The 16,589-nt window shown below is 29.2% G+C and overlaps 1 protein-coding gene across 1 annotated transcript; it reads right to left on the reverse strand.

Annotated features, from left to right (window-relative positions):
• Positions 1-552: 552 nt before the first annotated feature.
• On the reverse strand, positions 553-2,734 carry LOC139900460 (LEAF RUST 10 DISEASE-RESISTANCE LOCUS RECEPTOR-LIKE PROTEIN KINASE-like 2.1). The gene is made up of 3 exons (XM_071883254.1): positions 1,942-2,734; positions 1,802-1,831; positions 553-1,706 (listed from the first exon to the last, which is right to left on the reverse strand). Exons 1-3 carry the CDS (start codon positions 2,732-2,734, stop codon positions 553-555), a joined length of 1,977 nt encoding a protein of 658 aa, XP_071739355.1.
• Between the last annotated feature and the right edge of the window lie 13,855 nt (positions 2,735-16,589).

Consider the following 16,589-nt stretch of genomic DNA (forward strand, 5'->3'; position numbering starts at 1 on the left):
ATGAAGGTCTAGTACTGATTAAATTTAATTCATTCTCACATTCTGCTGTCCTGGTTATATGACCTAGTTTATGATGAATTACCTACAAATAAGAACAGGTAGATTTGAGAATCAAATGGTGAATTTGGAAGTCGGAATGGTTCTAAATGGCTGATAGGCTCACCCTGATCCATATATAAATGCTATTGGGTTCATATAGACTAACCTTGGAGCAGATTGTTAGGTAGCAGTGGTGAATCTAATATCAAAATTCAAGGTGTTAGGAGTTTTTTTTTTTTTAACTAATTATATTTGCAGGTTACTTTATGGTTGTTTACCTCAAGAAAACTATAAGTCTCACAAACTATAAACCCCACGGATTAAAAATCCCACTAATATATGGGTCCTATACTTAAGTGTCCTATACAATTCAGGGTACTTTGTAAAAAAATTTCCAAACAAGTGATCTCACTAGACCGGATTGGCTTTAAGCTAAAATCGCCCTTGCAGGATATGTTCTTTAGATATGTAATGTTCAAGCAATCCAAAAACAAGAAAATTTCACACTTCGTGTCAATCTTCAACAACACTGATCTCTGGTTCATCTTGTGATGTGCTAAATGTGGTAGTTGATAATCGTATAGGAGATGAAAAGAATGGTTTTGGTGGAACTTCCAACGCTTCCATGCGTCCCTCTAACATGTCGATAACTTGACCAATTGATGGTCTTTGTGTTGGATCCGTTTGTATGCACCACAAACCAACAATAGTCATCTTTCTTGCATATTCATTTTCTGCAGTAGTCGATATGTCATCTAATAGATAACCTTCCTTCTCAAGACGACTATAAATCCAATGAGGAAAGTATATCTCACTTGTTCGTCCAGAACCAACGCCTGCATCAACATTCTTTCGTCCCCCCACCATTTCTAGTATAAGCATCCCATAACTGTATACATCCAATTTATGTGACACTCCTCCAAAGTTTCTATTAAAAACTTCCGGAGCGATATACCCAATCGTGCCTCTAGCCTCGAGCATAGAAACGATACTTTCCTTTCTTGAATATAACTTTGCAAGCCCAAAATCCGCGATTTTTGGGCAAAAATCTTCATCAAGTAGGATGTTATGTGGCTTAATGTCGAGATGCAAAATACGGGTGGTGAAGCCACGATGCAAGTAATCAAGGCCTTGTGCTACTCCAACTGCTATATGGTACAACTTTTCTACTCCTATATGTTCACTTGTTGTCTTCGAAGGAACATGATCACTGTGTATAAATTTCTCCAATGATCCATTTGGCATGAATTCGTACACAAGCGCTCTTTTTTTAAAATCGAAACAAAATCCTAAGAGAGTAACGATATTAACATGAGAAGTCCTGCCGATGCTAGCAACTTCGTTTATGAATTCTTGACCACTTGCTTTTGATGAGTTCAATATTTTTACTGCCACAAGACGACCATCTGATAGCTTTCCTTTAAACACGGTTCCAAAACCTCCTTTTCCTAATAAAACCTGAAACGAGTTTGTCATTTTCTTGATATCAACATACTTGTACCTTTTCGTGATTAAAGATCCATATTGCGTGATAAACGCTTCAACACTTTTGTATTCCTCGGTTTTTGGCTTTAACGAGTGTACGCAGTTTCTCGGTAATGATTTCATAAGGCAACATATTATGATAATCAACACGATTGATACTGCAGCAGAAAGACTTCCGATAACTGTGACAAGGAAAATGCTTACTGAGTTACTGGTTGTGTAGAAACACTTGAAAATTATTTTATATTCACAAGCAGTTATCAGAAATGAAAATTACGTAATTTTATTTTCCAATTTGCTCTGTCACCTGCAATGCAAATATTATATATGATTGTAAGTTGTAATTTAACTAACATAGGTGATGTATTGTAAGTCTGCCCTTATTAAAAAGAATTAATTAATTCCCGATTAAAGTACCTTTTTTGCAGTATTCCTCGCTAGTCGTACCATCGAGGCAAAAACACAAGAACCTGTTCGTATTATGTTGACCACATCGTCCATCATTCTGTTCGCACATATCGCAATCCTCCTGATCATCTAGCTTTCCCCAGCGTATCTCAAATCCTTTTTGCATTGCTATAAAAACGTTTCCCGGGATGAACAAACCGTTCACGGTAATCTGGTCACGGAACACGGCAGTTACCACTTGGTCTTCACACGAATACGCATCCCAATCAAAATTATCCGTATCAGAATCCCCAATAATAACACACGACGACCTATTCTTATCAGAGTAGGTTAAACATGGTATTTCAGTTGCAAAGGAAGGGAATTTACCAGTACAATTGAAATGAAAACTTAGATTTAAATTTAAAGGTGAGAAACTAAAAGGCAGTGTTTCTATATTAATGTTATGGTGCACCCTAGGGCAGGGGTTCTGGAGAGCGACAACTGTAGAAACATCGTAGTCTACGAGAGTGATACTCGAAGATTCATAAGTTATATTTAGGACAATGAAAGAATCGTTGCCAAGATAGATTATGGGACGATCCGATCCATCATCGATGATGGAGCAGTTGTATCCGAAGCCATGATAACCACAGAACTGGCTGGTGGTTTCACCAGTGCCCAACTCATAGAAAGGGTAGCTGAAAGTAAGGCCACCACATATGAGTGCAGGGCAATTTGGGGAACTATAACTGTTAGATTCAACAGCCATTGATTTGTAATAGAAGAAAAAGATAAAAAAAAGTGAGACAAGTTTAGACATGGTCATTGAAATTATGAAATTCCAACTGCCATAAAATGTATATTATGAATGAATTTATATTTTAACAGGCAAGTATACTATATGAGCGTCTCAACATTACGATATATAAAGTCACACGTAAGTTTTTCTGAAATGTTATGTTGGCCACAATATATTTGTTCGATTTATGGTAATTATGTAATTATGTAATTATGTACGTCCTTTTAATATGTAAGCATGACGTGGGCACAAGGCGGATCTTTACAAGGGTAAGGATGGGTCCTAGCCTCCTCAAAATTTGAGGAACGGGTGTTTTTAAATATTTGAATCAACTAATTCATAGTCCATATAAAAAGTTATGGTCAAAATCGTAAAGGCTCACAGAACTTGCAGTATTAACAATTTACTTCACAAAACTTGTAACGTTCAAACCTTTGGAGTATTAGGGAAAAAGATACGAAACGATCATTTAATTATATTATCCTAAGTCGAATACATCTAAGTAAATATACTCACGTGAAACAACATTCTATGGTTGAATTATCGAAATCGAATATACCCCTTTTTATTAAGTCTGGTAATCTAAGAATTAGGGAACAGACACCCTAATTGACGCGAATCCTAAAGATAGATCTATTGGGCCTAACAAACCCCATCCAAAGTACCGGATGCTTTAGTACTTCGAAATTTATATCATATCCGAAGGGTGTCCCGGAATGATGGGGATATTCTTATATATGCATCTTGTTAATGTCGGTTACCAGGTGTTCGCCATATGAATGATTTTTATCTCTATGTATGGGATGTGTATTGAAATATGAAATCTTGTGGTCTATTGTTACGATTTGATATATATAGGTTAAACCTATAACTCACCAACATTTTTGTTGACGTTTAAAGCATGTTTATTCTCAGGTGAATACTAAGAGCTTCCGCTGTTGCATACTAAAATAAGGACAAGATTTGGAGTCCATGTTTGTATGATATTGTGTAAAAACTGCATTCAAGAAACATATGTCGATGTAATATATTTCTATTGTAAACCATTATGTAATGGTCGTGTGTAATCAGTATATTTTAGATTATCATTATTTGATAATCTACGTAATGCTTTTGAAACCTTTATTGATAAAATAAAGGTTATGGTTGTTTTAAAAATGAATGCAGTCTTTGAAAAACGTCTCATATAGAGGTCAAAACCTCGCAACGAAATCAATTAATATGGAATGTTTATAATCAATATGAACGGGACATTTCATTCAACAAGCGGGAGGTGATCCTCACACACAAAAATTTGATCCATGTACTCTTAATTACCTATTTTACCTTTAATTTTTGTAACACCCCATTTTTATTAAGGTATAATTATTTATTTAATTATGTATTGACCCCACTTTAACTAGCTAGAGACCTCATTTTGTAAATACCTTAAGAGGTGTGACAACCCAGAAAATTTCCGATAAAATTTAAACAAAAACTTCTCATGAATTCATTTAACTTCGAACAAACTCCGACGATTCACGAACAATTATTCGTAAATAATAATACATTAGTATTAATTTATTATATTATTATTATTATTATTAATATAATAATTAACAATATTAACATTAATTATTATTATTTGTAATTATCATTATCAGTATTGTCATCATTATTAATATTATTATTATCAAAATTATTATTATTATCATTTATCATTTATTATTATTATGATTAATATGATTATCAATATCATTAACATAATTTATATTATTATTATTATTATTACTAGTATTATTGTTATCATCAATATTATAATTGGTAATAAAATTATGATTACTAATATTACCATTAATATTATTTATTCATTATCATAAGTATTACTATAAAAAAAATATATCATTTATTATTAATGATATTATTATTATTATTATTATTATTATTATTATTATTATTATTATTATTATTATTATTATTATTATTATTATTATTAACATAATTATTAATAAATATCATTATTCTTGTTATTTATATTATTATTATTATTATTATATTAAAATCATTATTATTAATATTATTATTATTAATATAATTATTACTAATATTATTAATATGATTATTATTATTAATATAATTATTAATTATTAATGTTAATTAAAAATAAAAAGTACAGATAGAAAAATTAGGTATATCACGACCTGTATATTTTTATTCTATCGTGATTTTTGCTTTCATTTTTATCTGGATCGTGATTCACAGACCATCAGTACATTACAGAACAAACGCAGTTGGAGATCCACATCAATAATTTTATATATTTTTTTTGTCTGTAATATCAAATCGAGACCCACAAATCTTCTATATAACAATGGAATTGCTCATTGATATGGAAAATCACTCGACATTACACTATCAATATCAATTATCATTTATAACCAGTTCAAGATAGCGAATTAAACAGAGATATTAAAGAAACACACCTCGTTTCCCCTGTTCTTGAATTCAAACATTCAAAAGCTCGATTTCAAATAAAGTTTCCAAATCTATAAATGCAGACATGTTAAGATTCATCTAGATGAACTTTCTGTAAGTTTTCAAGTCCCAATTTCTCCTATTAATTTTGAATTTCGAAGTCAAACTTTAAAAACAAAAAGTCAACTGTGATGTTCTTTATGAAATTCGAGTTCGTTTAATTGTTTCTGGATCAATTGATGATTCATAAAGATTCTAGTAAGGATTTACAACCTAATTCGTGTAGAAATTTGGATCTAAAACAGCATAGAATTCGAAATTGATGTTTGAGTTTCATACTTGGTTCGTCACTACCGCTACTGCTGTTGATATATATATATTTTTTTTCTTTTCTGTTCTATTGATCCCAAGTCGCCCACATCCTGGTAACTTATTTCTAAAATCTATTCAATTTTCAAATTTCTGTTATGGTTTTGGATTTGTCGTTGGACAAATTAAAAATTATGAAGAAGATGATGAAAAATAGAAAACTGGTTAAATAAAATATATACGGGGTAAAAATCAGATAAGCAAGGCAGAGGGAATGGTTAAGGGGTGTTGCGGGTTAGCGAGAGGTCGCGAGTTCGAGCCCGGTTCGGTGCATTTTTTTTTTAGAAAAGCTTTGGGAAAGTAGATTTCATTTTCAAATTATTATTATTATTATTATTATTATTATTATTATTATTATTATTATTATTATTATTATTATTATTATTATTATTATTATTATTATTATTATTATTATTATTATTATTATTATTATTATGTTTATTATTATTAGTATCATAATAATTATTATTACTATCATAATTATAAGTAATATAATTATTATTACTATTATTATTATTATTATTATTATTATTATTATTATTATTATTATTATTATTATTATTATTATTATTATAAGTATTATTAATGTTGTTATTATTATTAATTTTATCATTATTATCATTATTATTAATTACAAAAGTATTATTGTTAATATTAGCATCATTATTAGTATTATTATTATTAAACTTATTATCATTAATATCATTCGTAGTAAATTGGTTATTTTATAGTTACTATTATTATCAGTATCATTATTTTTAAAATCTATCATTTTATTAAAAATTAGCATTTTTATTTAAAGTAACATTTTACTAAAATTATTTTTTATTATCAATAAAAACTATCACTATTATTATTAGAATAATTATTATCACTATTATTTTAGTAACCTTATTATCACTACAATTATTATTAAAGTTATTAACATTAATACTAATATCATTATTTTTATGATTATTATTACTAATACTAAAATATTTTAATTTACCTTTTTAAATTAACATTAAATACTTATTTCAAATATTGAAAACAAATATATATTAAGTTTTAATACATGATATGATACGTCTAAACACCAAAATATGATATTTATAATTAATGACATATCATATACTTTAAATATGATATATATTAATTTACAATATATAATTGAATATAGCTAATTAAGTAATTAATTATTAATATAAGAAGTATATTAATTATATTAATATATATAAACTGGTTAATTGTCATTATATATTTTAATATATATATATATATATATATAACTGATATATAGGTTCGTGAATCCGAGGTCAACTCTGCACTTGTTCAGTGCCATCATATACGTAACTACTACGAAATACAGTATCGTGAGTTTTCATAGCTCCCTTTTTATATATATATTTTTTGGGCTGAGAATACATGCGCAACTTTTATAACTGTTTTACGTTTAGACAGAAGTACTCAATTATTATTTATGCTGAATACGTGCTTTGTCATGCTAAATCCCTGCCGTAATATCGTTAATTGCTTGGTATAACGCAAGCTTAATTATTGTGAATAGCGCTATTGAGAGTAACATCTCTGTCCATTTGACCGTTGGTCGTGGATACATAATAATGATTCAAACTAACACTGACTGTTCAAGGTGTCTCGGGGTAAAATTCTGTTTAGTCGCGATATTACAAACTACAGCAACTCTTTTTAGATTGATATGATGGGTATCAATAAACTTTAAACTAAATCTTGTGGTCTATATCTTTTATTGAAATCATTATTTATGACAAACTTATGAACTCACTCAACCTCGTGTTGACTTTTTAAAGCATGTTTATTCTCAGGTCCTACATAATGCTTCCGATGTGTATTTGTTAATTGAAGGCAACATTTCAACGAGTCATTTATGGATAATTTGAAAGACTTGCATTTGCTAATTTGATGATGATTGCTTGATATGCTTGGAGTCTTCATTACATGTCATATCAATTAAAGACATTTAATGCGTTGTTCATTAAATACAATGTAATCTATTTATCTTCCGCTGTAAAACTCAATAAAAACGTCTCATATAGAGTCGTTCCCGTTTATACAACTGTGATTTGATATAATTAGTCACAAATACCCCAGGCTCTATTTGGGGGTGTGATAGATTGGTATCAGAGCAGTTTGTTGTAGAGAACCAGGATTGCATTTTATGTGTGCCTTATACAATTAGGTACCTTAGCAATGTAGGACTACAACTTTCCTTGACTATAGTGCCTTTAATTGTTGCCTTTAATTGATAAATGCTACACTATACCTTAGAAACCATGCTTATTAAATTCTTTAATCTTCCTTAGAATGCAAAGCCAATCAAAGGACTCTGCTCACTCTACTAAGTACTCTCCAATTACGCCACCGCATTTAAATGCGACACCATGAATTCTGAAATTCTCGACATTCCTATGTCATCTATCATGGTTTTGTGTATTACATATGTATTACATGAAATATTATCCATGATTTTTGAAACTCCTATATTTGTTACTATTCATACTCAAACGTATATAATTCCCTGTTATATCACGTACCTATATGCCTTATGCCTTTATGCATCGGTTTGCGAACCAGAAAATGTCATTGAGTTATCGAGAATCTCAAAGATATTATAATGTCATCACTATTCATATTCATTACTTTCAAAATCTTTGCTTTCTCGTTATTTTTGATCATTGAATTTTCTTGACGAGTGGCGTCTACAAAACTCTAGAATGGAAGGGTTTGGATTACCGATTTAAAGGATCCTATAGCTCAAGCCCACGAATTGAAAGTCTTTAATCGAAAGATTATCAAATTACATACTTATTATTTATAATCTCGACACGTCATACTGCAATTATTGCATAAATGGAGTATAGACACATCATATCTTATCTTATCTTATCATATCTATCTCAATAGACTTTGTCTAACATTTTTCTTAAATTTCCTCCGTAAATTACGGAAATCTTTTTGCTATATATACGTATTCAAGGAGACGAATATATCATTCAGTATCCAACACTCATTTCATATCAAACCCTATTCCAAACACATAATATGGATTCCTCGAACTCCTCGAGCTCCAATGGCAGCGTAACCGGAATAAACGAACAATCAGCCATCATCTATTCTGGATGAATTGGGGATGGGTTCGTAGCCGACTCAATCAATGGAGGCGAGAAGAAGGAGATCCCTTCCACCAACCGAATTCACCACTTGGTGAAAAGCCTGAAGCACTTACCGGCGAACTAGTTCGAAACACCATTTTCTCTCTTCTTTCCAGGGTATCCCGTCACGATTATATAATATCAAAGATTCTAGATCTTATTCACCCCCTTGTTCCAACCTCCAATCATCCCGGAATAGTAGAAGAAGTCAACGAGCTTCGAGCTCGAGTGGTGGCTCTAGAGAATATGGTGCGATATCTACAAGTATCAGCAGCACCAGCCGCATAACCAGCACCACCAGTACCATCAGTACCACCAACATCACCAACACCACAAGCATTGTAAGCACCATCAGCATCACCACCAACAACATCAGCTTCACCAACAACAACTTCGCATCCCACGTCTCAACATCATAATCGGTACCTCAAACATCAACATCATACGCCCCCTAGATACCAAGGAATATTAGTAATAATGAGTTAAGATGTATTGACTCGTTCTTCCTGAAGAATTATATATGTATACTTTATATATATATATATATATATATATATATATATATATATATATATATATATATATATATATATATATATATATATATATGTGTGCTTTGGAACAATAGTAAATCTTTTCGTACAAAGCTATTTCGTGTGAATCTTAACTAGTATGTACTACTTGGTTAATTCTTATCACTAATATGCTATATTGTACATCCTTCCGTAATGACTTAACAGTCGTTAATCACTGCTTCAGCACAATAATCTTCATTTCATAATAAACCAAGTGTGTTATTCGAATACATGTTTAATTTTACACTTCTATTTTCGATGTACTCGAAAATTTCTAGAAAACATTATTCGTGCCTTGTGAATTTCACAAGAATTCCACGAGCACCAACATCATATACCAAGGTATATCAATAATAATGAACGACGAAGGTATTGATTCATAACTTCAATAGTAAAATATTTCGCGACAATTATGAAATCTTTAAGGTTTTGGAGATTATTTATTCTCGTTTCACCGCAAATCAAATGAGTTTAATATTATATTAACTCATTAAATCTATATTATATCTGAAGAATACATATATGAACTATATCTTCATAAAGATTGTAATTAAAAATTCTTTTATACAAACTGTTAATTGTGAAAATATTTTAACGGGTAGGTAAAACCCGAGAAATATTTATATCTCACATTAATATGTTACATTGTACATTCTTCAAATTCTGATTCAATAATCAGTAGCTATCCTACTTACATCACAAGATATATGTATTCGTTCACTAAAGAACAACCATTTTCATACAAATTCAATTGCATATTCTGATTTGGACATATCAGAATCCAAGTAAAGCTTTAGCAGGTGTTATCTTCCTAAAGATCACTACATTCATGAATTATATTCATTCGTATTCTGTGATGAATTATCACATCAAACCACCGAACTTACCATTCATTACTTTTGAAAATCACAACAACGTCTATTCGTCATCCGTTAGATCCATTGATGGATACACTCTACGCATAAACACTTCAACTCCAAATTTTTGAAAACACTTCGAATTGATAACCAATGATTCAGATTTGTTAACCTTGATAATGTTGATAAAGCAGCAAAAGCTATAGATGGTCTTAATGGCCAAAAGCTTGATAATGAAGAATGGAGTGTTGGAAATGCTCAATAGAAAATTTGGTACTGGAAAACGGATTGAGCAAACCATGAAGGAAGCTGTGGATAAATCACAAAGATTAAACCTATACCCAAAGAATCTAGATGATTCAATTTCTGGTAAAAACCACAAAAGATCTCCTTACTTATCTTAAATCCTTACGGAAGAATTTTCTTCATTATTCATCGATCTTAGAAAATTCTAAGATATCATCGTATCTTTCGTTATAATTATCCTCTATATTTCTGAAGATATCTTTATAACGATTCTTGCTCGCAATTAATTATCTCTTTGCGATATCTTTATTACATCATAAATGAAACTGTTTTAGTTTCTATATTCTGTAAAATTCAAGTTTAAATTATAAATGTTTTGAAGAAGTGTTGGGAATTGAAGCATGAGTTAGTATAATATAATGACGTCAGGCCAACGTGATTATATTAAAGTAAGTCATGCTAAATTTCTAGTGAAAGATGATGATTCATAAACATACCGTCATCATATGCCATGTTACACAACTCTTATATTCTACTTAATCTCTGAACATATCAAGAAAATATATTCTTGATAGTTCTATCCTCAGTAATTCTGGTAATTTAACAAATCAAATCATGATATTATGTTCCTTTCTACTTAGAACATCATGTTCATTTGAAACTTCATACCTATGAATTTTGGACCATTACTTGCTTTATAAAAGCATGAAGCTCCGACATATAAGGGAAAATATAAATCCCGATAACAACAAAGAAATAACAAACCGTGTATATCAATATGTATTGCAACGTAAAGACACGAGAGAATAAAAAACATTATAACCCCAAGGTAATAGTAGAAGAAAATAAATTCCTCTGGTGGTAGATGAAAAAGAAGAATGACATAAACAATAACTAGGAAAATATCAAGAATCAGAACTGGATTAAGCATTTTCACAATCTTTGGAAGTATGAATTGAGAAAGAAAGTATAGAAGTGGTGAAGATAATAAAACGGAAGAAGCTACTTTATAGCAAAAATTCCAGACACATCAATCGAGGCAATTTACCGCATTTAATCAAAGAAATCCTAACTTCCTAAATTACCGGAGAATCAAATCTTATAGATTACGAAGATTTCCTTTAATTCCTTGAATTTTGGAAATCAACTTTAACTATATCAAAAGTTAAGGCAAGCATTTAATTTACTCAACTCACTCTTTTACGATAGCTTCGTTTATACTCTTCCTGTAATCGAATCATTTCATCCATATTACCCAATGTTGATAAAACTCTATTTTTCAACTCATATTCATCATTCTTGTTGAAAACAATGACGATCTATATCAAATTTCATAACCGTGATTTTCATGAACTCCTCTCTGTTTTGTCTGCCCTAATATTGTGGCATAAACGCTCAAGGTTTTAAATGAGCTCAATATTATTCATAACACATTTCATATATACTGAAATGCTTGTATAGCGTCATCATCTCTTCTGAGAAAAACCTAATCAATGACACTCGTGTTATTCCTTTAGATGACCTCCGCATTAATGATAAAATGCACTTCCTAGAAGAACCTATAGAAATTATGGTTCGTATGATTTTAACTCTTAAAACAAAACAATATTCTATCTGTTGAAATTCACGCAAGGCCCCGAGCATACCTGGGAACCTGAAAATCAAATAAAACGAAAATATCCTCACCTGTTTACAAACAACGCCGACTGATGGCAACAACTAAATTTCGGGACAAAATTTCTATTAACAGGGGGATACTGTGACAACCCGGAAAATTTTCGATAAAATTTAAACAAAAACTTCTCATGAATTCATTTAACTTCGAACAAACTCCGACGATTCACGAACAATTATTCGTAAATAATAATACATTAGTATTAATTTATTATATTATTATTATTATTATTATTATTATTATTATTATTATTATTATTATAATTAACAATATTATCATTAATTATTATTATTTGTAATTATCATTATCAGTATTGTCATTATTATTAATATTATTATTATCAAAATTATTATTATTATTATCATTTATCATTTATTATTATTATGATTAATATGATTATCAATATCATTAACATAATTTATATTATTATTATTATCACTAGTATTATTGTTATCATCAATATTATAATTAGTAATAAAACTAGTTGTGGAGCCCTCGCTTCACGCCGAGGACTCCGTTTTGAATGCGAGTTAAAAAAAAGTCTTAATTTTGTTAGAAAGAATTTTTTTCGACATCTAAAATTGAAGGGTTGTTCCTTTTGTGAAAGTAGCTTCATTTAGCGTTAAAGTTAGTTGATCTATTTTGTAAAAAAGAATGTTTTTCGACATCTTTTGGTAGTATTGAAGGGTTGTTCCTTTTAAGAAAGTTGTTTCTTTTATCGTTGGAGACAAAAAAAAAGGAACACAGTAGTGGCCGATGTGGGTCCTACTATTTGAGCGCAGTGTACAAGTCAGTAAAGCGTGGTGGGTGTTATTATTCAGTATTTTTAGTGTTAGTGATGGGATAAATAATAATTTAGAATATAGGTATAAAGTGGGGGGGGTCGATTTGTATTTTAATGAAAGTTAGGGGGTTAGGTTTGTGAAAAGTGAAAAACTAAATACGGAGTAGTATTATTCATAACAAATAAGACAAATTTTGTCTATTAGTTATATTGGTAAATTATGATTACTAATATTATCATTAATATTATTTATTCATTATCATAAGTATTACTATAAAAAAATATCATTTATTATTAATGATATTATTAATATTATTAACATAATTATTAATAAATATCAGTATTCTTGTTATTTATATTATTATTATATTAAAAGCATTATTATTAATATTATTATTATTATTAATATAAATATTACTAATATTATTAATATGATTATTATTATTAATATAATTATTAATTATTAATGTTAATTAAAAATAAAAAGTACAGATAGAAAAATAAGGAATATCACAACCTGTATATTTTTATTCTATCGTGATTTTTGCTTTCATTTTTATCTGGATCGTGATTCACAGACCATCAGTAAATTACAGAACAAACGCAGTTGGAGATCCACATCAATATTTTTATATATATTTTTTTGTCTGTAATATCAAATCGAGACCCACAAATCTTCTATATAATAATGGAATTGCTCATTGATATGGAAAACCACTCGACATTACACTATCAATATCAATTATCATTTATAACCAGTTCAAGATAGCGAATTAAATAGAGATATTAAAGAAACAGACCTCGTTTCCCATGTTCTTGAACTCAAACATTCAAAAGCTCGATTTCAAATAAAGTTTCAAAATCTATAAATGCAGACATGTTAGGATTCATCTAGACAAACTTTCTGTAAGTTTTCAAGTCCCAATTTCTCCTATTAATTTCGAATTTCAAAGTCAAACTTTAAAAACAAAAAGTCAACTGTAACGTTCTTCATGAAATTCGAGTTCGTTTAATTGTTTTTGGATCAATTGATGATTCATAAAGATTCTAGGAAGGATTTACAACCTAATTCGTGTAGAAATTTGGATCTAAAACAGCATAGAATTCGAAATTGATGTTTGAGTTTCATACTTGGTTCATCACTACCGCTGCTGCTGTTGATATATATATTTTTTTCTTTTCTGTTCTATTGATCCCAAGTCGCCTACATCCTGTTATGGTTTTGGATTTGTCGTTGGACAAACTAAAAATCATGAAGAAGATGATGAAAAATAGAAAACTGGTTAAATAAAATATATACGGGGTAAAAATCAGATAAGCAAGGCAGAGGGAATGGTTAAGGGGTGTTGCGGGTTAGCGAGAGGTCGCGGGTTCGAGCCCAGTTCGGTGCATTTTTTTTAGAAAAGCTTTGGGAAAGTAGATTTCATTTTCAAAAATTATTATTATTATTATTATTATTATTATTATTATTATTATTATTATTAGTATCATAATAATTATTATTACTATCATAGTTATGGGTAATATAATTATTATTATTACTATTATTATTATTATTATTATAAGTATAAGTATTATTAATGTTGTTATTATTATTAATTTTATCATTATTATCATTATTATTAATAACAAAAGTATTATTGTTAATATTAGCATCATTATTAGTATTATTATTATTATTAAACTTATTATCATTAATATCATTCATAGTAAATTGGTTATTTTATAGTTACTATTATTATTAGTATCATTATTTTTAAAATCTATCATTTTATTAAAAATGAGTATTTTTATTTAAAGTAACATTTTAATAAAATTATCTTTTTATTATCAATAAACACTATCACTATTATTATTAGAATAATCATTATCACTATTATTTTAGTAACCTTATTATCACTACAATTATTATTAAAGTTATTAACATTAATACTAATATCATTATTTTTATGATTATTATTACTAATACTAAAAATTTTTAATTTACCTTTTTAAATTAACATTAAATACTTATTTCAAATATTGAAAACAAATAGATATTAAGTTTTAATACATGATATGATACGTCTAAACACCAAAATATGATATTTATAATAAATGACATATCATATACTTTAAATATGATATATATTAATTTAAAATATATAAATGAATATAGCTAATTAAGTAATTAATTATTAATATGAGAAGTATATTAATAATATTAATATATATAAACTGGTTAATTGTCATTATATATTTTAATATATATATAACTGATATATAGGTTCGTGAATCCGAGGTCAACTCTGCACTTGTTCAGTGCCATCATATACGTAACTACTATGAAATACAGTATCGTGAGTTTTCATAGCTCCCTTTTTATATATATATATTTTTGGGCTGAGAATACATGCGCAACTTTTATAACTGTTTTACGTTTACACACAAGTACTCAATTATTATTTATGCTGAATACGTGCTTTGTCATGCTAAATCCCTGCCGTAATATCGTTAATTGCTTTGTATAACGCAAACTTAATTATTGTGAATAGCGCTATTGAGAGTAACATCTCTGTCCATTTGACCGTTGGTCGTGGATACATAATAATGATTCAAACTGACACTGACTGTTCAAGGTGTCTCGGGGTAAAATTCTGTTTAATCGCGATATTACAAACTACAGCAACTCTTTCTAGATTGATATGATAGGTATCAATCAACTTTAAACTAAATCTTGTGGTCTATATCTATTATTGAAATCATTATTTATGACAAACCTATGAACTCACTCAACCTCGTGTTTGAAATGTCCCGTTCTTATTGATTAAAAACGTTCCATATTAATTGATTTCGTTGCGAGGATTTGACCTCTATATGAGACGTTTTTCAAAGACTGCATTCATTTTTAAAACAAACCATAACCTTTATTTCATAAATAAAGGTTTAAAAAGCTTTACGTAGATTATCAAATAATGATAATCTAAAATATCATGTTTACACACGACCATTACATAATGGTTTACAATACAAATATGTTACATCGAAATCAGTTTCTTGAATGCAGTTTTCACACAATATCATACAAACATGGACTCCAAATCTTGTCCTTATTTTAGTATGCAACAGCGGAAGCTCTTAGTATTCACCTGAGAATAAACATGCTTTAAACGTCAACAAAAATGTTGGTGAGTTATAGGTTTAACCTATATATATATCAAATCGTAACAATAGACCACAAGATTTCATATTTCAATACACATCCCATACATAGAGATAAAAATCATTCATATGGTGAACACCTGGTAACCGACATTAACAAGATGCATATATAAGAATATCCCCATCATTTCGGGATACCCTTCGGATATGATATAAATTTCGAAGTACTAAAGCATCCGGTACTTTGGATGGGGTTTGTTAGGCCCAATAGATCTATCTTTAGGATTCGCGTCAATTAGGGTGTCTGTTCCCTAATTCTTAGATTACCAGACTTAATAAAAAGGGGCATATTCGATTTCGATAATTCAACCATAGAATGTAGTTTCACGTACTTGTGTCTATTTTGTAAATCATTTATAAAACCTGCATGTATTCTCATCCCAAAAATATTAGATTTTAAAAGTGGGACTATAACTCACTTTCACAGATTTTTACTTCGTCGGGAAGTAAGACTTGGCCACTGGTTGATTCACGAACCTATAACAATATATACATATATATCAAAGTATGTTCAAAATATATTTACAACACTTTTAATATATTTT

Source organism: Rutidosis leptorrhynchoides, chromosome 1 (genome assembly GCF_046630445.1).
Source record: "Rutidosis leptorrhynchoides isolate AG116_Rl617_1_P2 chromosome 1, CSIRO_AGI_Rlap_v1, whole genome shotgun sequence".
Taxonomy (NCBI): Eukaryota; Viridiplantae; Streptophyta; class Magnoliopsida; order Asterales; family Asteraceae; genus Rutidosis; species Rutidosis leptorrhynchoides.